Source organism: Oncorhynchus kisutch, linkage group LG8, assembly GCF_002021735.2.
Source record: "Oncorhynchus kisutch isolate 150728-3 linkage group LG8, Okis_V2, whole genome shotgun sequence".
Lineage (NCBI taxonomy): Eukaryota > Metazoa > Chordata > Actinopteri > Salmoniformes > Salmonidae > Oncorhynchus > Oncorhynchus kisutch.
The window spans coordinates 43022949-43042188 of NC_034181.2; the positions used below are offsets into that span (position 1 = coordinate 43022949).

A 19240-nucleotide genomic window follows, 5' to 3' on the forward strand; every position below is an offset into this window, starting at 1 on the left:
CGCTACATATTCGTCGCCAGACCCACTGGCTCCAGGTCATCTACAAGTCCATGCTAGGTAAAGCTCCGCCTTATCTCAGTTCACTGGTCACGATGGCAACACCCATCCGTAGCACGCGCTCCAGCAGGTGTATCTCACTGATCATCCCTAAAGCCAACACCTCATTTGGCCGCCTTTCGTTCCAGTACTCTGCTGCCTGTGACTGGAACGAATTGCAAAAATCGCTGAAGTTGGAGACTTTTATCTCCCTCACCAACTTCAAACATCAGCTATCTGAGCAGCTAACCGATCGCTGCAGCTGTACATAGTCTATTGGTAAATAGCCCACCCATTTTCACCTACCTCATCCCCATACTGTTTTTATTTATTTACTTTTCTGCTCTTTTGCACACCAATATCTCTACCTGTACATGACCATCTGATCATTTATCACTCCAGTGTTAATCTGCAAAATTGTAATCATTCGCCTACCTCCTCATGCCTTTTGCACACATTGTATATAGACTCCCCCTTTTTTTTCTACTGTGTTATTGACTTGTTAATTGTTTACTCCATGTGTAACTCTGTGTTGTCTGTTCACACTGCTATGCTTTATCTTGGCCAGGTCGCAGTTGCAAATGAGAACTTGTTCTCAACTAGCCTACCTGGTTAAATAAAGGTGAAATAAATTAAATTTAAAAAAGCTTCATGACAATAAATGCTACCTGCCCACCTACATGCGCATATCAATTTGCGCACTTTACCATATATTACGGTACAACTACGCAATGGACATGCTGTTGATATGAATGTGCAAGCTACTTGCTAAGATAGTTAGTTACTTTCAAAATCATAACGATATTAATAGTTTATCGAGCTAGCAAGTTAGTTATATCATAACGTTTGTACGGATCATCTGGAGTTTGATTAGACAGCTAGTAGAAGCTTCGCTAACAAGTCGAACAGCAACGACCGACTAGATAGTGCTAGCCGGCTGTTGCTAACGCCTTAGCTACCATCGGCTAGCTAAAAGGTAAGGAAAGAACGAGGCCTCTTCTTCTTCAATGTTGCCAACCAGCTTGCTTAATACTCGCTACCGCTTAACGTCACTTGCTTCTTTAAACTAGCTATAATATTTTCTATCGGACAGGCAACGAACTATCAAATGCTATAGCATAGGCTAATCCGTTTGTTGGCTTGCTAACGTAGCATGCACATGTGATGTTGTGTAACTGTTATTCAAGTAACAGTATTTGACAATCAATTTTCTGTTATGTGCAGTCAGAGCTTCACCATGTTTCACATTAGCTCACAGAAAAAGTACTGGACATTCGACAATGAAGAAAGTCTGGAACAACTGAGATATGAAGCCAACCAGAAATATCGCAACAAAATGCTTGCCAGTGGGAAGGTAAAATGATTTAAAACATTTGACATTAGGCTAGTGTTAAAAGGCCAGGTGCAGACAACGTGATTTCCTGTGTTTTATATATACAGTTGAAGTCCGAAGTTTACATACACCCAATGGTGTGACTCTGACCCAACACACAATAAGGCTGTAAATGTGTGTTCATTTTGTTTGCCGGCCTCCCAAAGACAGACATACAGTTGAAGTTGGAAGTTTACATACACCTTAGCCAAATACATTTAAACTTAGTTTTTCACAGTTCCTGACATTTAATCCTAGTAAAAATTCCCTATCACCACTATTTTAAGAATGTGAAATGTCAGGGTAATAGTGGAGAATTATTTATTTCAGCTTTTAGTTCCTCACATTCCCATTGGGTCAGAAGTTACCATACACTCAATTAGTATTTGGTAGCATTGTCTTTAATTTGTTTAACTCGGGTCAAACGTTTCGGGTAGCCTTCCATAAGCTTCCCACAATAAGTTGGGTGAATTTTGGCCCATTCCTCCTGACAGAGCTGGTGTAACTGAGACAGGTTTGTAAGGCCTCCTTGCTCACACATGCTTTTTCAGTTCTGCCCACAAATTTTCTATGGGATTGAGGTCAGGGCTTTGTGATGGCCACTTCAATACCCTGACTTTGTTGTCCTTAAGCCAAGTATGCTTGGGGTCATTGTCCATTTGGAAGACCCATTTGCGACCAAGCTTTGACTTCCTGACTAATGTCTTGAGATGTTGCTTCAATATATCCACATAATTTTGGATATATGGCATCTATTTTGTGAACTGCAGCAAAGTACCCCCACAACATGATGCTGCCACCCCCGTGCTTCACGGTTGGGTTTGTGCTATTTTTGTTTCATCTGACCAGAGGACATTTCTCCAAAAAGTACGATCTTTGTTCTCATGTGTATTCGCAAACTGTAGTCTGGCTTTTTTGAGCAGTGGCTTTTTCCTTGCTGAGCGGCCTTTCAGGTTATGTCGATATAGGACTCGTTTTACTGTGGATATAGATACTTTTGTACCTGTTTCCTCCAGCATCCTCACAAGGTCCTTTGCTGTTCTTCTGGGATTGATTTGCACTTTTCACACCAAAGTACCGTCATCTCTAGGAGACAGAACGCGTCTCCTTCCTGAGCGGTATGACGGCTGCGTGGTCCCATGGTGTTTATACTTGTGTACAGATGAACTGGTACCTTCAGGCGTTTGGAAATTGCTCCCAAGGATGAATCAAACCTGTGGAGGTTTACAATTTTTTTTCTGAGGTCTTGGCTGATTTCTTTTGATTTTCCCATGATGTCAAGCAAAGAGGCACTGAGTTTGAAGATAGGCCTTGAAATACATCTACAGGTACACCTCCAATTGACTCAAATGATGTCAATTAGCCTATCAGGACCTTCTAAAGCCATGACATAATTTTCTGGTATTTTCCAAGCTGTTTAAATGCACAGTCAACTAAGTGTACGTAAACTTCTGACCCACTGGAATTGTGATACAGCTTTGGACTGCCTGGTGAATTAGGCCTAGTTAATAACAGACCAATAAGAAAGAGTTCCAAACCTCTCTGCCAATAACAGCTCATTTTAAGTTTTCCACTCCCCACTCAGACCACTCCCAGCAAAATTCTTGCTTGGTACTTGCTACACAGAAATGATTTGATTTAGACATTTTAAAAAATGGCCTCATTGGATCTTTAACTTCGATTTATAGTTGCCACCTGCTTCCAACATTGAGTTTGTTAATGCCCTTGTTGTTCCCCCTCTCATCCTTTACTTTGACCCTGCCTTGATAAAGCCTGGGGTTAGTGACGCCGTGTTCCTGGAGGCTCACGAGGAGAATGTCCTTTTCAGACACTATGAGAAGAGACTCCTTGACTTCTGTAATGCTTTCAAGCCTGTGATGCCCAAGTCTGTTGTGGTATGTATTTTGTAAGGGTACACTGTAAATCAGATCTAGACCACCTGGATTTATCTAAGGGGCTTAAGAGTGCAATCATCTCAACAGGGTACAGCTATCATGTATTTCCGGAGATTTTACCTGAACAACTCACTGATGGAATACCACCCCAGAACAATCATGTGAGTAGTAAAGGGCTTGTCTTTGACCAGTAGTCCTTATGTTAAGAAACTCCTATTTAGATACAGATACACACTTTATTTTCTGAACTCACTGTACATAACCTCTCTTGCCCTCATTCTCTCGTCACGTCTTTCCCTTCTACCAACCTTCCTTTCCTCTGCTCTTTTTTCTCTCTCACCCAATCTCCTTGCCACCCTTATCCCTTTTTGGCCCACCTCTTCCCTGTCTTCTTGCTTTATTTTATTTTCTTTCAGGCTGATCTGTGCCTACCTGTCCTGTAAGGTGGATGAGTTTAATGTGTCCAGCACCCAGTTTGTGGGGAATCTTGTGCAGGAGAGTGCGGCCGGGCAGGAGAGGGCTCTTGAACAGATTTTGGAGTATGAGCTCCTTCTCATTCAGCAGCTCAACTTCCACCTGGTGGTGCACACCCCCTACAGACCTATGGAGGGCCTGCTCATAGACATCAAGGTGGGTAAGATGGAAATTGAGATACTTACTTGGTCAATGATGCACAGCAGATGAACATAAACATGTGTTGTGCAATTATATGCTGCTGAGATTGAAAGAGCCATGTTGTGGACTTAGTTGATTCTGTAAGAATAGAAAACCCAGCAGGTTATGTGCCAACTAAGGCTTCAGTCAACAGCTCTGTCTATTGGTGACCTTTTCCGCAGACAAGGTACCCTCTTCTGGAGAACCCAGAGTCTCTGAGGAAGAGTGTTGATGACTTCCTGACGCGGGTCACCCTGACAGACAGTGGGCTGCTGTTTCCCCCATCTCAGATAGCCATGACAGCCATCCTGAACAGTGCGTCGCGGGCCGGCCTCAGCATGGAGAGGTAGGCCACTAACAGGGCTCTGTGTTCTAGACTAGAGCAAGGCCATGTTCCAGGGGATATGGGCTGAACATGGCCTAGAGAGCAGCAAGTGAAAACATTCTTCCATAGTGTATTGTAGACAGGGTAGTATTCTCACAATCTGTTTTCATGAATTATGATCAATTTAGTCTTGAACTAGTTTTGTTGTCCCTTTTTGTTATAGCTATCTGACTGAATGTATGGGACTGAAGGAGGACAAAGAAACTCTGTTAAAGATGTACGACGCGATGAGACGTGAGTAGTTTTTGCCTGCATTGTTGCATTTACCAATTACAACCACTTGGTGGCAAGTTTGATCTGTTTGACAGCACATCAACATTCTACAAAGCAACATTAACATGTTGTTTCAGTGACAAACATCAAAATGTGTTTTTCCTTTTCATACAGGGATAAAAAGTCTCATGAAAAAGTATGAACTTCCAAAACCAGACGAGGTGAACGCTTACAAAGTGAAACTGGAGAGGGTCCATGCTGACTTTGGCACAAACTCCAACATGTACGTATAGCCTTCTTGAGTGCATGCATCTCTCAGTTACAAACGCACGCAATTGTTAGATTGTATTTGTGCAGAGTGTATGGTTACATGGTGCACTACCACACAACTAGGGAGTGAATTTCAAGGTAGAAATGATCAGCTGACTTGAGTAACAGGTTAATATTGTGTGATAGGAATGGCTGACCGGTAACGAGAGGATATTCCTGCTTCTGAGACTACTACAACAATCAGGACTCATCCAAACTCCCTTCATAATAAATAGTCTAGCAGCAATACCTTTCTCCATACATACTACGTTTTTATTTAGCCAGGTCGATCAAGTGTATATAAGATGCAAAAGATTCACGGTTCTGTCTATCAGATAGAAAAATAAACACATCAGCTATATGAAATCAAGAGGAAGCAGAACAGTTTCACGCTCCATGAAGCACAGCTGACATTTATATATTTGAAGAGTGGGGTTTAATCTCACCCATATCTCAAGTCTATGAACACTTGGGTGAGGTTTGTAAAAATCTGTATACTCTTCAGTGCATCTAAATTGAGTCTGACTTTTAGAGGGGTTTGTATGAGCAGTATTAAGTCAGCCAGTTCTCATCCAAACGACAGAGAGGTGAATCTGTATATGGCCTGCACAAAATTAATAAATGATCTTGGTCAGTGTGGTGTTGGCTTGTTATCACCAAGGAAAGTGGGTTAGTGAGGGTTACATTTGAAGTTGCAAATATATGAAAGCTTCAGTTGATGTGCCCAGGCTTAAAGGGAGGATTTCTCAGTTCCTTTAGTTTCTCAGAGCAGCACATACTGTATGTAGGCCCAGTCATTGGCAGTTTCCATAGGGTTATACATGCACATGTTACAAATAGTTCTTACAAATGTTAACCTAACAGTTTGTATGATAAGCTATCATACATAAACACTGGGTTTGTCATATAACAGGCAAAGCAGCATACAAAAGATATAGCTAGTAGCTTCAGTGCTATATACAGGTAACTGAAAAAATAAAGATAACCCCAAGTGTCTTAATAGGATGTTGGGCCACCGCAAGCCGCCAGCTTGGCATAGATTCCACAAGTATCTGGAACTCTTGGAGGGGGGCAACACCATTCTTCCATGAGAAATTCCATCATTTGGTGTTTTGTTGGTGGTAGAAACGCTGTCTCAGGCACCGCTCCAGAATCTCCCAGATATCTGGTGACTGAGACGACCATTGGCTTACATCGTTTACAAGCTCATCAAACCATTGTGACCACTCATACTTTATGGATATGGTCCTAAACCATGCCAGGAAAATGCACCCCACACCATAAGAGCCTCCAGAACCCTCATTTACCCAGGGGTTTCCACTATTTTGGCAGTTACCTGTATAATAAGCTAGTGTGAATTGTAAACTGCCATTTGAGTTGTGAAATCAAGTGGTGTGTAAAGTGAGTTAAGGCTTGTGTCTTGGAGGTGCTATGTTAGATTTCCCTGAAGATAGTTATCGCTACGATGGTTTGGCTCACCGCTGCCCCGAGGTCCCCTGGGAAGGTTCCACTGTTGAAAAGGCAGTGTCTCTAGGGTTCAACTCAGGCCCCCTCCCAATTTCAGGACAAAGGCCAAGCCAATCAACATATAGGTGATCCAGTTCAGTTTTCTTTAGCTGTCTGTAAGCTATAATATAACTGGCAAAATAGGCTAACAGTGTCCTGTTCATGTCGGTCTGACCCTCTCAGCTTGAATATAGTTTAACCTAGCATTGGGTAAGGAGTTCTTCCTTATTTCACCAGTGTCTGTTCCAGGGCTTTGGGACTGGTAAGAGATTCCCAGATCCAGTCGGCTATAGTGGACCGACACATCCAGAAAGCTACATGCTCAATACAAATTCACCTAGTCTCCGGTCCAGGGCTTGATGGCGGTTTGGTTGACTGACCAACCCGTCCAGTCTTTGTAGAATTCACATTACCTGGATGGTGGCAGCCAATGCCATGATGGTGCACTCGGTCCTGCAAGACAAAGTGTACGCTGTTGAAAAGGCCTCAGATTGATCAGTTACATCTAATGCCATTTATTTAAGACTGCCACCCTACCCCTTCTATATCCATACAATCGGATATGAACTCCGGAGTCACTTTGCAGGGTATTCACCGTGGTGTCATGACAGATGACATGGGACTGGAAATGTTATCCCTTCAAGTCATGCACATGTTTAACAAATGTGGCCTGCTAAAACAGCAGACCGATCTCCATGATCCTTCCATAAATCCAGTCAGTTTTAGCCTACCGGTCACCAATACTTCATATATCATCTGACAGTTAAATCTTAATCCGTTCTACAGGAAAAGAAAACGAGGATATGAGGATGACGATCATGTAGCGAAAGAGCCCCGCATGACAGAAGTGAGTGAAACCACATACATTTTGGCTACCAGTGCCTCTACATTTCATGTCATTAATAGCTTGCTGTGTTTTCTAGGAGGAGTGGACAGATGAAGATTTGGATGACTTATGAAAACAATTAGTGCTTTATTCAATCTGTATCCCTGAATTTCCGATTCAGCCGACACATGCAGCGTTTACGCTCTGCTAACATTGCCTTTAAATCACTAACGCTGAACTTCTGCCATATGGATTGAATAGATCACCCAACCATTTTGCCACTGAAGGATCAGCAATATTGTCTCATGGCCTCACAGGTGGTCTACCCAGTGTGGGGGGAAAAAAAATCCACCATTAGTGTTTTTCTTTGTTCTTATCAGGCCATACATTATGGTCTTGTAATATAATAAACCTATTTTTGTACTTGTTTTATGGTGCCAACCTTTAAATACCAAATGTGTTTCTCTTGTGATAACGTGGTATAACTGTATGCTTGAATATTCCATGGAAAAAGTTTAGGTGGGCATCCTGTGTCTGAGCAGAGCTTCAATACACTGATACAGAGCTGCACTTCTAAATCTCAGATGTGTATTTCTCCTGAACACATCAGTTACCTGGTGAAGAAAAGATTCCACTATCTACTTTACAAAAAAGTTTAATAAGTGCATGCATGTCTGATACAATCTGTACTGCTGTTTCTTTGATTATGTATCTTGTCTGGCATTGAGACTGAACTAAACAAACATGATACAGTTGGAAAACAAAACAATTCAGTTTGTCTCAATTATATACTCATGATTCCAGCAAGAGAATTTGACATACTTTCTGTATTAACATTTCCAAACTAAAACTGAAAGAAAGAAAAAAAAACATACAAGAAATGCTAGTTTCAGCACTTTGTGGATATTGTCACAACCATAAAAGGAATCAGTCAAATTACAGTATAAAAAGCATTATCGCTCATAATCCAGTTATAAGAAACAGGTTTGACTTTCCTCATAATGGAGATGGCAAACATGTCTTGGGTATGTGACGCTTTGCTTTGAAATAAAATCTTTGACCCTTGTAATAAAAGGGGTACGATACATACAGAATCATGAACAGTTTGCTGCTGTTCTCATGGCATGGGAAATTTTGGCAGGATGGTGGGCGGGGCTTTCGGAGATGAGAGGTGGATTGCCATGGTGATGAGTGGAGCATGCTTGGTCGGTTCCCGTGTGCAACTCCGTGCGAGGAAAAGGCGGGATGGATGGAGAGGGGAGGAATGCTGTACTACCTGTTGCTGTTGGACATGGCATAGTGAACCTGTTTCTGCTGAAGGAGCTCAGTGATGGCCAGCAGCTTTTTCAGCACGTGCTACAAAGAGAAACATGAGACAGCCATGGTTTACAATCATCATGGCATGTTTGGTACCATGTCATTAACAGATTCAAAAATACTTTTTGGCCTTTCAATTGCTGGTTGAATGCACTTGCCACACACACCTGCTGTGCTCCCCTCTCGTTGCTCAGGGTGCGGAGATCGTCTGAGTGAGAGACACAGATCTCATGCAGGGCTGCAAGGTCACGGGACAGGTCTGTCCTAAAGTGCTCTGTAACTTCAGGGAGGTCAGGGACATTCTGTGAAGGACACGCATGTTAATGTCTGACCTAGACATTGGAACAGAACTGCCACATGTCTGTCTGCAGGTTCCTAAAGACTTCCAACGGTGTCTTAACAGAAATGGAAACAAGTAACCTACCCCCAACTCATCCAGAAACATGATCATCCTATGTTTGTTGTTTTTGATGAAGGGGTTCACACCCTCCATGTAGGGCTCCTGGATTGAAAAGAGGAACACACTCCATTAACATTTGTCAGAAAGTAAAGATATAAATACTGTTCCCTGAAGGATGGAAACAAGGTACAACACACAGCTATGGAGGATTGCGCTTAGACAACAGGGATGCAAACGTTCCTACACGGAACAGTGTAGGAGCTTTAAGGTGGTCGTACCTTAGCACCAAACTCCACCAGGTTAGCCAGGTTCTGGACAGACTTGGCAATCAATGTGAGGGTACGGCCTGCTGTTGCAGAGGGAGGGTCTACAAAAAAAAAGATGAACAAGTAAAGTAAGTAATGTATGGACACACTTCATTCCATGCTAAGAAATAATCCATTTATGCAATACCAAATACAAAGGTTAAAGGCTCACCAGCAATGATGTTGAACATTCTTGGGTTGAGGATGGCAGGACAGATCAGTCTCAGGAACACAAAGCCACTGGAAGAGCGAAACAAGTATCCGTTAGATCAATGCTTCCCAAACATTCCTGATATAGGCTCCCCTTGACCAAAGGCACCATAACACTAGAATGGTTTCTAATGATCTAATGCTGTGAGCTGCCTATCCATGAGGGTTGCAGATGGCAAAGTAGATCCATGGTGTGTACAGTTAGTTACCTTACGACTCTGGTTCTCATGGTGGTGTTGGTCGGCCATTTCTGCTGCACTGATTTCTGCAGACACCCATAGATATACCTTAGAGTCCTGGAAGGGTCATGGAAGAGAGTGTGAGACTGAATTTACTGGAACATGACTTAAATAGAAATGTATGAACTTCAAGCTAGCCTATGGATGTGTTCAGTTCATTTGTTTGTCTGATGACATATTAGATTGACTGTACTACAGGAGAATGTCATGATATACAGGGTTCAAACTATGGAGCTGGTTATTTAAAATGGCAGTGCATATTTAACCGGCAGAAAATGAATGGCGGCGTTACGCTAACCCCAATGTTACTTTTATGCCTCACTGAAACTATTCCTAACCTTAACCTCAATTTCGACCCCTATGCCTAAACTTAAGTTTTCGTTCTGCCGGTCGGATATACACTTCCTTACTTATTAGGGTTGGGCCGATGAATGATGTCATCGGGTGACGATAATGATTGACAGCCATCGTCGATGGGGACGTCATCGTCGATGACAGATGATAGCCTATTTACACTTGACAAAGCAGAACAGTACAGACAGTGACATTTCAGAATTCTAGTCAAATTAACGGATTGATTCGTCCTTTTGTTAGTCCAAATCAATGAGTCCCGATCGACGATATGCCAAACGTTCATACATCGCCCCAACCCTATGTGGATGGTTCCCGTGTTAGTTTGTTGGTATGTGCAACGTGGATTGGTGTGTGCTTACGGGGGCAGGATCTCAGCAGCCATGAAGATCTTCTCCACCAGCTCAGACAGGATGTTGAGGAGGTGGGCTAGGTTCAGATTCACATCCTCGTTCTTCTCCAGTTTTGAGGGATTCAGCTAGTGAGGGGGACACAGAAAAACAGGAAAGGAAAGAGAGATGTTTCATTATACAGATAGAAGTGTGCTCGTGAACAAAAACAAGATGGGCTACATAAGATTATTTTACTAGAGTAGGATTTACTGTTGAAAGCAACTGTGGAAGATAATGTGTAATGCCCTCTGTTCCACTGGAGGAGACAGTCAGTCTGAAGAGTCCTGTGAGATCACAACAGCACTGTGAATCTGTGTCATTGTGACATGAGTTACTGTTTTGTCTTCTGTGTAGCCAAAGTACTGATATGATGTTATAAATGCCAAGTGTTCCACTCCACTCGGGAGATAAAGTGAAGAATAGCTGAGTTGTTGCCCACAAACTTCTCTGCTGAAAGAGTTGACTAAAGTAACTTTACAGACGTAAGATGTTGCCAAACTGATACAGTAGGTAGAGCTTGGGCTAAACGAAATAAGGCTAAAGGCCTTTCTGCATGTCAGAAAATGTGTATGTGTTGTGTGTTTACCTCGCAGGACTGCTTGCTCTCCATGATCTTAAGGATGGTGTCTTTGAGGGCGTGGTGGACGAAGGGTGTGGCCGTGGCCTTCATGTACTGCTCCATCAGCGTGCTGGCCAGCGTGGTCGCTCGGAACAGGGTTGTCGCCTCGTCTGGGAACCACCAGAGAGAGGGGACTTCTCATCAGCCAAGTGTGTGTGTGTGTGTGTGTCATAGCTTTCATGTTGGAATCATAAACACAAAGCATCTAAAAGTGGAGATTGGCTCTTTATCATTGTGAAGCAGGCTTTCACAATGTCGCTACAACATGCAGAGGTGTGTGTCTTTGTCTTACCCTCCATGTTGATCTCTCTGTCATTGAGTGTCCTGAGTAAGGGGGCCTCCGTCTTCTCGTGTCTGAAGATGCGCAGCAGGATGCTGGCCAGCAGGGTGCGGTCCTGCCCACACACATGGGCCAGAGCATAGATCACATGGAACTCTTTCAGCAGGATCAGCTGTGGGGATACACAGACAACCAGACAGAGTCAATGTCAGTGACCTATGGTCAAACAAGCGGCCATCATTTTGACATGTAGTTTTCCTGGACACATACTATGTACCTCACACGTAATACAGTATTTGTTACTAACTGCTGATCCATGTTTTGGTGTCTCACTTAATGCAAGAGTGCTTGTCTTTGTACCTTGACTAATGGTAATCCTTAATTAACCTCTCTAGGGTATGTGGGGCGCTAGCGTCCCACCTGGCCAACATCCAGTGAGATTGCAGAGCGCCAAATTCAAATACAGAAATACTCATGATAAAAATTCTGAAAACAAAACATATTTTACATAGGTTTAAAGATTAACTTCTTGTGAATCTAACCACTGTCAGATTTTTTTAAATGCTTTACGGCGAAAGCATACCGTACGATTATTTGAGAACATAGCAGACAAATCATTACAAACAGTAACCAGCCAAGTAGAAGAGTTACACAAGTCAGAAATAGAGATACAATTAATCCCTTACCTTTGATGACCTTCATATGGTTGCACTCAGAAGACATTCATTTACTCAATAAATGTTCCTTTTGTTCGATAAAGTCTCTTTATATACCAGAAAACATTTTGTTTTCGCGTTTTCTTCAGTAATCCACAGGCTCAAACGCAGTCAAAACAGGCTGACCAAAAATCCAAATTGTATCCGTAAAGTTCATAGAAACATGTCAAACGATGTTTATATTTAATACTCAGGTTGTTTTTAGTCTAAATGATCTATAATATTTCAACCGGACAATACCGTAGTCAATATAAAAAGGTAAACAAGAAAGGCACTCTCTGGTTGCGCGCATGAAAAAGCTCTGTGACACAGCAGGGTCCACTCATTCAGACTGCTCTTACTCCCTAATTTTTCAGAATACAAGCCTGAAACAATTTCTAATGACTGTTGACATCTAGTGGAAGGCATAGGAACTGCAATTTGAGTCCTAAGTCAATGGATACGGTAATGGCATTGAATAGAAAACTACAAAACAAAAACCCTGCTTCCTGAATGGATTTTTCTCAGGTTTTCACCTGCCAAATCAGTTCTGTTGTACGCAGACACTATTTTAACAGTTTTGGAAACTTTAGAGTGTTTTCTATCCAAATCTACCAGTTATATGCATATCATATCTTCTGGGCCCGAGTAGCAGGCAGTTTAATTTGGGCATGCTTGACCAAAATCCCGAATACTGCCCCCTACCCTAGAGAAGTTAATGAATGACTTCATCATCATCTTCATTAACTTCTTGGAAATAGGGGGCGCTCTTTTAAATTTATGGATAAAAAAACGTGCCCGTTTTAAGCGCAATATTTTGTCACGAAAAGATGCTCGACTATGCATATAATTGGCAGCTTTGGAAAGAAAACACTAAGGTTTCCAAAACTGCAAAGATATTATATGTGAGTGCCACAGAACTCATGCTACAGGCGAAACCAAGATGAAACTTCAACCAGGAAATGGGCAGAATTTTTGAGGCTCTGTTTTCCATTGTCTCCTTATATGGCTGTGAATGCGCCGGGAATGAGCCTGCCCTTTCTATCATTTCTCCAAGGTGTCTGCAGCATTGTGACGTATTTGTAGGCATATCATTGGAAGATTGGCCATAAGAGACTACATTTACAAGGGGTCCGCCCGGTGTCCTTTGTCTAAATTGGTGCGTAATCTACAAGCTGCACGCAGTCATCCAGTGATTGAGAGGAGAGAGGAGGCTTTCAACGAACGATATATCATGAAGAGATATGTGAAAAACACCTTGAGGATTGATTCTAAACGTTTACCATGTTTCAGTCGATATTATGGAGTTATTTTGGAAAAAAGGTTGGCGTTTTGATGACAGATTTTTCGTTTTTTTTGGGGTAGCCAAACGTGACGCACCAAACGGAGCGATTTCTCCTAAACAAATAATCTTTCAGGAAAAACTGAGCATTTGCCATCTAACTGAGTCTCCTCATTGAAAACCGAAGTTCTTCAAAGGTAAATTATTTATTTGAATGCTTTTCTGGTTTTTGTGAAAATGTTGCCTGCTGATTGCTAATGCTAAATGCTACGCTAGCTACGCTAGCTGTTACACAAATGCTTGTTTTGCTATGGTTGAGAAGCATATTTTGAAAATCTGAGATGACAGTGTTGTTAACAAAAGGCTAAGCTTGAGAGCTAGCATATTAATTTCATTTCATTTGCGATTTTCATGAATAGTTAACGTTGTGTTATGCTAATGAGCTGCGGGGATAATTACACTCCTGGATACAGGTTTTTTTCGTAGCTAAACGTGATGAACAAAACAGAGCGATTTGTCCTAAACAAATAATATTTTTGGAAAAACTGAACATTTGCTATCTAACTGAGAGTCTCCTCATTGAAAACATCCGAAGTTCTTCAAAGGTAAATGATTTATTTGAATGATTTTCTGGTTTTTGTGAAAATGTTGCCTGCTGATGCTAACGCTAAATGCTACGCTAGCTATCAATACTGTTACACAAATGCTTGTTTTGCTATGGTTGAGAAGCATATTTTGAAAATCTGAGATGACAGTATTGTTAACAAAAGGCTAAGCTTGAGAGCTAGCATATTAATTTCATTTCATTTGCGATTTTCATGAATAGTTAACGTTGCGTTATGGTAATGAGCTTGAGGCTGTATTCACGATCCCCGATCCGGGATGGCTAGAATCAAGAGGTTAATAAGTGTGTGTGTGACCTCTTTGAATTCGCTGTACTCCTCCTCAGGCATTATCTTCTCCATGGAGTAGCGGGCTCGCACCCTCAGGGAGCCCGGCTCGATGCCTTTCAGAGGCACGTGGGAGCTCAGAGGGAACCACTCGTCTATCATCTGGCCCTTCTGCAGTCGGCTCAGCTGGCAACGCATGAATACTGAAGCAGAGGGAGAGAGACATTTAGTGGAACACAGATAAAACGCTGTTTTTCTCACATCAATATGGAATGGGATTATAAAGAGATTGTTAGATTTCGTGACATAGCTCTAGTCTAAGTAGAACAGACTCACAGATGTCACTTTCTTTGCTCTTCTTTGTCTTGTTACTCAGGCTGATTTCAAACCTGTTGATTTCACTCGACAAATCACTGAAGGGGGGAAAAAAAATAGAACAATAACTGTCTGTCAATTTAGTGAACCCAAACATGATTGGACAGCTGATGGCAATGATTACATCAGTAAGTGCAGTATGGAAGCCAAATAAAAATGTCCCAATTCCCCCTAAATTGCCAATAACACTTTGAATGAAGATGGAATTAGGACTCACTCAAAGATGAACTCCTCAGTGAAGACTGGGTTCTGGCCCTCTCGAGGGTGGGTCTTGGCCACCTGCACACTGTTCAGGTAAATGTTGCAGTAGGGGTTGGTGAAGTGCTTCACCGGCAGCTTGTGGGCCTCCTCCACGTACAGGACCAGACTGCTCACCTGATGGGACACATACCAGGTCAATAGTCAGGCAGTCAGTCACAGCCAGGGCTTCTGATGACTCAGCTGCTTGGAACTACAAATTAGTAGGTTTGAATCCCACATGGGCCACCTACATGTGTTCGCTGTAAGACACTTTGGATAATGGCATCTGCTAAAATGTCCAAATCTGTAATTAAACTTTTTTCTTTGGGGAGTGAAGGCCCAACTTGGATTTCAAGATTCAATACTTGTTTGCCATATCAAACAAAGGAATTTCATTTGGCGCAGTTAAAAATAAAAAGAGAAACACAGTGCATATATTTGTAAAAATACTTAAATTTAAAAAAGAAAAGATAAAAGCACAATAAAAATAGCACTTGACAGTGCGTTTGTACCTGTCGGAGCCTCTTGTTGGGAGTGGGCTGGGTGGGTTTCCTAAGGTTACTGCAGAACGTCTGCAGACATTTCATCCAGTCCTACAAAGAGAAAAAAAAAACACTGTTAGATTAAAGAAAGGTGTGATTGAAGAATGTCCCAAAGAGAGAGAGTGTGCGAGACAGATCAGTACAAACCTGTGCCTGTTCAGGGGTCTCGCCAGCAAAGTAGAATATGTACTGTTCCTCACTAAAGTGCTGGATCACAACTTGGAAACAGTTTGGCCTGCAAACAAAAACAGGAGCAGATTGTTGTGACTCAACAAGCATGTGCCCAATCGAATGTATACACTCCTATCAAACTCAGAAGAACTTAACTTCTTGGAAATAGGGGGCGCTCTTTTAAATTTATGGATAAAAAAAACGTGCCCGTTTTAAGCGCAATATTTTGTCACGAAAAGATGCTCGACTATGCATATAATTGGCAGCTTTGGAAAGAAAACACTAAGGTTTCCAAAACTGCAAAGATATTATCTGTGTGTGCCACAGAACTCATGCTACAGGCGAAACCAAGATGAAACTTCAACCAGGAAATGGGCAGAATTTTTGAAGCTCTGTTTTCCATTGTCTCCTTATATGGCTGTGAATGCGCCGGGAATGAGCCTGCCCTTTCTATCGTTTCTCCAAGGTGTCTGCAGCATTGTGACGCATTTGTAGGCATATCATTGGAAGATTGGCCATAAGAGACTACATTTACAAGGGGTCCGCCCGGTGTCCTTTGTCTAAATTGGTGCGTAATCTACAAGCTGCACGCAGTCATCCAGTGATTGAGAGGAGAGAGGAGGCTTTCAACGAACGATATATCATGAAGAGATATGTGAAAAACACCTTGAGGATTGATTCTAAACAACGTTTAGTTGTTTACCATGTTTCAGTCGATATTATGGAGTTAATTTGGAAAAAAGTTTGGTGTTTTGAAGACTGAATTTTCGTTTTTTTTTGGTAGCCAAACGTGACGCACCAAACGGAGCAATTTCTCCTAAACAAATAATCTTTCAGGAAAAACTGAGCATTTGCTATCTAACTGAGAGTCTCCTCATTGAAAACATCTGAAGTTCTTCAAAGGTAAATGATTTTATTTGAATGATTTTCTGGTTTTTGTGGAAATGTTGCCGGCTGATGCTAACGCTAAATGCTACGCTAGCTGCGCTAGCTGTTACACAAATGCTTGTTTTGCTATGGTTGAGAAGCATATTTTGAAAATCTAAGATGACAGTGTTGTTAACAAAAGGCTAAGCTTGAGAGCTAGCATATTAATTTCATTTCATTTGCGATTTTCATGAATAGTTAACGCAACGTTAATGGTAATGAGCTTGAAGCTGTATTCACGATCCGGGATGGCTCGACGCAAGAAGTTAAAGAAAAGACTCAGCCCAAAATGGCTACAAAAAAAAATAACAACCATAGGCTTATGTTCTGTCGCAATGATTCGTTCTTGTCCCATTCAATGTTCTCTCAGATCTAGGATCAATGGTAAATGGGTGAAATGTCTCACCTGCCAAACAGACTGTCGTGCACGCCATACACCGAGCACACGCTCAGGTCAATCAGGCCTTTGGGTTTAGTGGCCCTCTTCTCACTCTCAAAGTAGATGAGCTGGGCGTCGTTCCCCTCCAAGATGAAGTAGAGGTTCTTCCACCGCTTGCCTTTGCCTGGGGGTAGGAAGAGGAGAGGGGAGAAGACATGAGGCCAATTCCCTCCCATCTGCCTGCACTTGTTCACTCCCTCTCAAGTTCAGGGGGGAGTTTGCATCATATTTATTATTACACCAATCCGTGCCTTTTAAATCCACGAGGGGTGGTATGCCAGTGACCACTTCAGGGAGAAGTGGGAGAGAGAGAAATGGGCTAAGGTCTGGAAGATTACATTTACAGGCATTTGAGCGTAAAAACATATGGGTACCTTTGTTGAATAGGAGGTAGCCTTTCTTGACAATGTTTTTGTAGAAGGCGTCTTTCGTTTTCCGTCTGATAGTGTTATAGATCTCCTTGCCGTCCACCAAATCTGAAAGCACTTGTTCCTGTTGCTGAAATACACGAATGTCAATAAAACCCCACACCATTAAATACCTGTACATCTATAGCCGTCTCAAACTGTTATGGACAGGAGTAGCACCACAACGGAGGTTAGTGGACTCAGGCTTACCTGTACTGAAACAGCATCTTTCAGGTTGTAGCCCTCCACGATCTGCTCTTTCTTATAATGCTCAATAATGTCATCAACACTGCCAGAGAGAGAACAGACAGAGCACAGCAGTTATTTCTAATGACCAGCACTAACCACCATACTCGTTCCTAACGCATCAGACTTTTATATAGTCATTTCTATATAACCTCCACTTCTATGTGGAACTGTATACCTGGATATCACCACAGCTTTATACTGTATGCTTACAGGTAATGCCAAAAAGGATTTCCTGACCACATCCCACGACCAGGAAAACCTCCCGGCACCATTTACAGGCCAGGTTATTTTCTGATTCTATTAAAAATCTCGATTCATCACTACCGCACCGGGAGACGGTACGTGCCCCTGCTACACATACCTGTTGTAGTATCTCCCCCCCATCATGTACTGATTGTTGGGCGTGGGGCATATCTTAAACCTTTGGATGTTCTCATTGGTGCGAAAAAACAGGGAGTAGTCCCCGGGTGTGTTGTCTGACGGCCGGACCAGGAAGCTGGACACTTGGCCAACTAAATAAGGGAGAGAGAAATCAGATTGATTGTTGACATTGACAGTATTGGAACATGCAGTACCAGTCAAATGTTTGGACATCTACACATTCCAGGGTTTTTATTTGACCATTTTCTACATTGTAGAATAATAGTGAAGACATCAAAACTATGAAATAACACATGGAATCATGTAGTAACCAAAACAAAAAGTTAAACGAATCTAAATATATTTTACATTTGAGATTCTTCAAAGTAGCCATCTGTGCCTTGATGACAGCTTTGCACAACCAGATTCATGAGCTAGTCACTTGGACTGCACTTCAATTAACAGTTGTGCATTGTTTGAATTTCTTTCCTTCTTAATGCATTTGAGCCCATCAGTTGTGTTGGTATACAGAAGATGGCCATATTTGGTCAAAAGACCCAGTCCACATTATGGCAAGAACAGCTGAAATAAGCAAAGATAAACAACAGTCCATCATTACTTTAAGACATGAAGGTCAGTCAATACGGAACAGTTCAAGAGTTTTGAACGTTTCTTCAAGTGCAGTCGCAAAACCCATCAAGAGCTATGAAACTGGCTCTCATGAGGACCGCCACAGGAAAGGAAGATCCAAAGTTACCTCTGCAGCAGAGAATAAGTTAGTTATCAGCAATTAACTGCACCTCAGATTGCAGTCCAAATAAATGCTTCAGAGTTCAAGTAACAGACACATCTCAACCTCAACTGTTCAGAGGCGACTGAAATCAGGCCGTCATGGTCGAATTTCTGCAAAGAAACCACTTCTAAAGGACACATGTTCAGGGGCGACAGGTAGCCTAATGGGTAGAGCGTTGGACAAGTAACCGAAAGGTTGCAAGATCGAAATCTGAACAAGGCAGTTAACCCACTGTTCCTAGGCCATCATTGAAAATAAGAATTTGTTCTCAACGGTCTTGCCTAGTTAAATAAAGGTAAAATAAATAATAACACCAATAAGAAGAGACTTGCATAGGCCAAGAAACATGCACAAAGGACAGTAGACCTGTGGAAATATTTCCTTTGGTCTGATGAGTCCAAAATTGAGCTCTTCGGTTCCAACCGCCGTGTCTTTGGGAGACGCAAAGTAGGTGAATGGATGATCTCTGCATGTGTGGTTTCCACCGTGAAGCATGGGAGGTGGTGGTGTGATGGTGCTTTTCTGGTGACGCTGTCAGTGATTTATTTAGAATTCAAGGCA

General features: G+C 42.1%; 2 protein-coding genes across 7 annotated transcripts in view; one reads left to right on the plus strand and one right to left on the minus strand.

The window, feature by feature from the left end:
- The first annotated feature begins 713 nt into the window (after window positions 1-713).
- ccnh (cyclin H) lies at window positions 714-7626 on the plus strand. Of its 2 annotated transcripts, XM_020489488.2 has the most exons (10): window positions 714-1012; window positions 1261-1390; window positions 3181-3303; window positions 3391-3464; window positions 3720-3933; window positions 4140-4303; window positions 4506-4576; window positions 4730-4838; window positions 7157-7217; window positions 7294-7626. In XM_020489488.2, the coding sequence occupies exons 2-10, from the start codon at window positions 1274-1276 to the stop codon at window positions 7327-7329; spliced, it is 969 nt and encodes a 322-aa protein (XP_020345077.1). In that variant the 5' UTR covers window positions 714-1012; window positions 1261-1273; the 3' UTR covers window positions 7330-7626. The 2 variants fall into 2 exon arrangements, with proteins under 2 accessions (XP_020345077.1, XP_020345078.1); XM_020489489.2 differs by lacking the exons at window positions 7157-7217; window positions 7294-7626 and adding an exon at window positions 5012-6217.
- Window positions 7627-7833: 207 nt separating this feature from the next.
- The window catches only part of LOC109895629 (ras GTPase-activating protein 1), a 55089-nt gene continuing 43682 nt past the window's right edge, over window positions 7834-19240 (minus strand). For 3 of the 5 annotated variants that reach the window (XM_031830415.1, XM_031830414.1, XM_031830416.1), the window contains 18 exons: window positions 17888-18038; window positions 17488-17566; window positions 17245-17368; window positions 16838-16994; window positions 15481-15568; window positions 15304-15384; window positions 14769-14926; window positions 14513-14589; window positions 14207-14379; window positions 11322-11481; window positions 10997-11139; window positions 10381-10496; window positions 10078-10182; window positions 9638-9724; window positions 9391-9458; window positions 9192-9280; window positions 8681-9015; window positions 7836-8552 (listed from right to left, as the gene is read on the minus strand). In XM_031830415.1, the coding sequence (XP_031686275.1) occupies window positions 8704-9015; window positions 9192-9280; window positions 9391-9458; window positions 9638-9724; window positions 10078-10182; window positions 10381-10496; window positions 10997-11139; window positions 11322-11481; window positions 14207-14379; window positions 14513-14589; window positions 14769-14926; window positions 15304-15384; window positions 15481-15568; window positions 16838-16994; window positions 17245-17368; window positions 17488-17566; window positions 17888-18038 (2168 nt within the window). In that variant the 3' untranslated portion in view covers window positions 7836-8552; window positions 8681-8703. Of the gene's footprint in view, window positions 8553-8680; window positions 9016-9191; window positions 9281-9390; window positions 9459-9637; window positions 9725-10077; window positions 10183-10380; window positions 10497-10996; window positions 11140-11321; window positions 11482-14206; window positions 14380-14512; window positions 14590-14768; window positions 14927-15303; window positions 15385-15480; window positions 15569-16837; window positions 16995-17244; window positions 17369-17487; window positions 17567-17887; window positions 18039-19240 lie in introns of all 5 variants that reach the window. The other 2 variants (XM_020489486.2, XM_020489487.2) reach the window with 2 other exon arrangements.

Excerpts from the sequence above, each read along its gene's own strand:
- ccnh (XM_020489488.2), top strand. The coding sequence starts at position 1,274 with ATGTTTCACATTAGCTCACAGAAAAAGTACTGGACATTCGACAATGAA. Across the intron at positions 1,391-3,180 it reads AAATGCTTGCCAGTGGGAAG|CCTGGGGTTAGTGACGCCGT; the intron begins GTAAAATGATTT and ends GCCTTGATAAAG. Across the intron at positions 3,304-3,390 it reads TGATGCCCAAGTCTGTTGTG|GGTACAGCTATCATGTATTT; the intron begins GTATGTATTTTG and ends TCATCTCAACAG.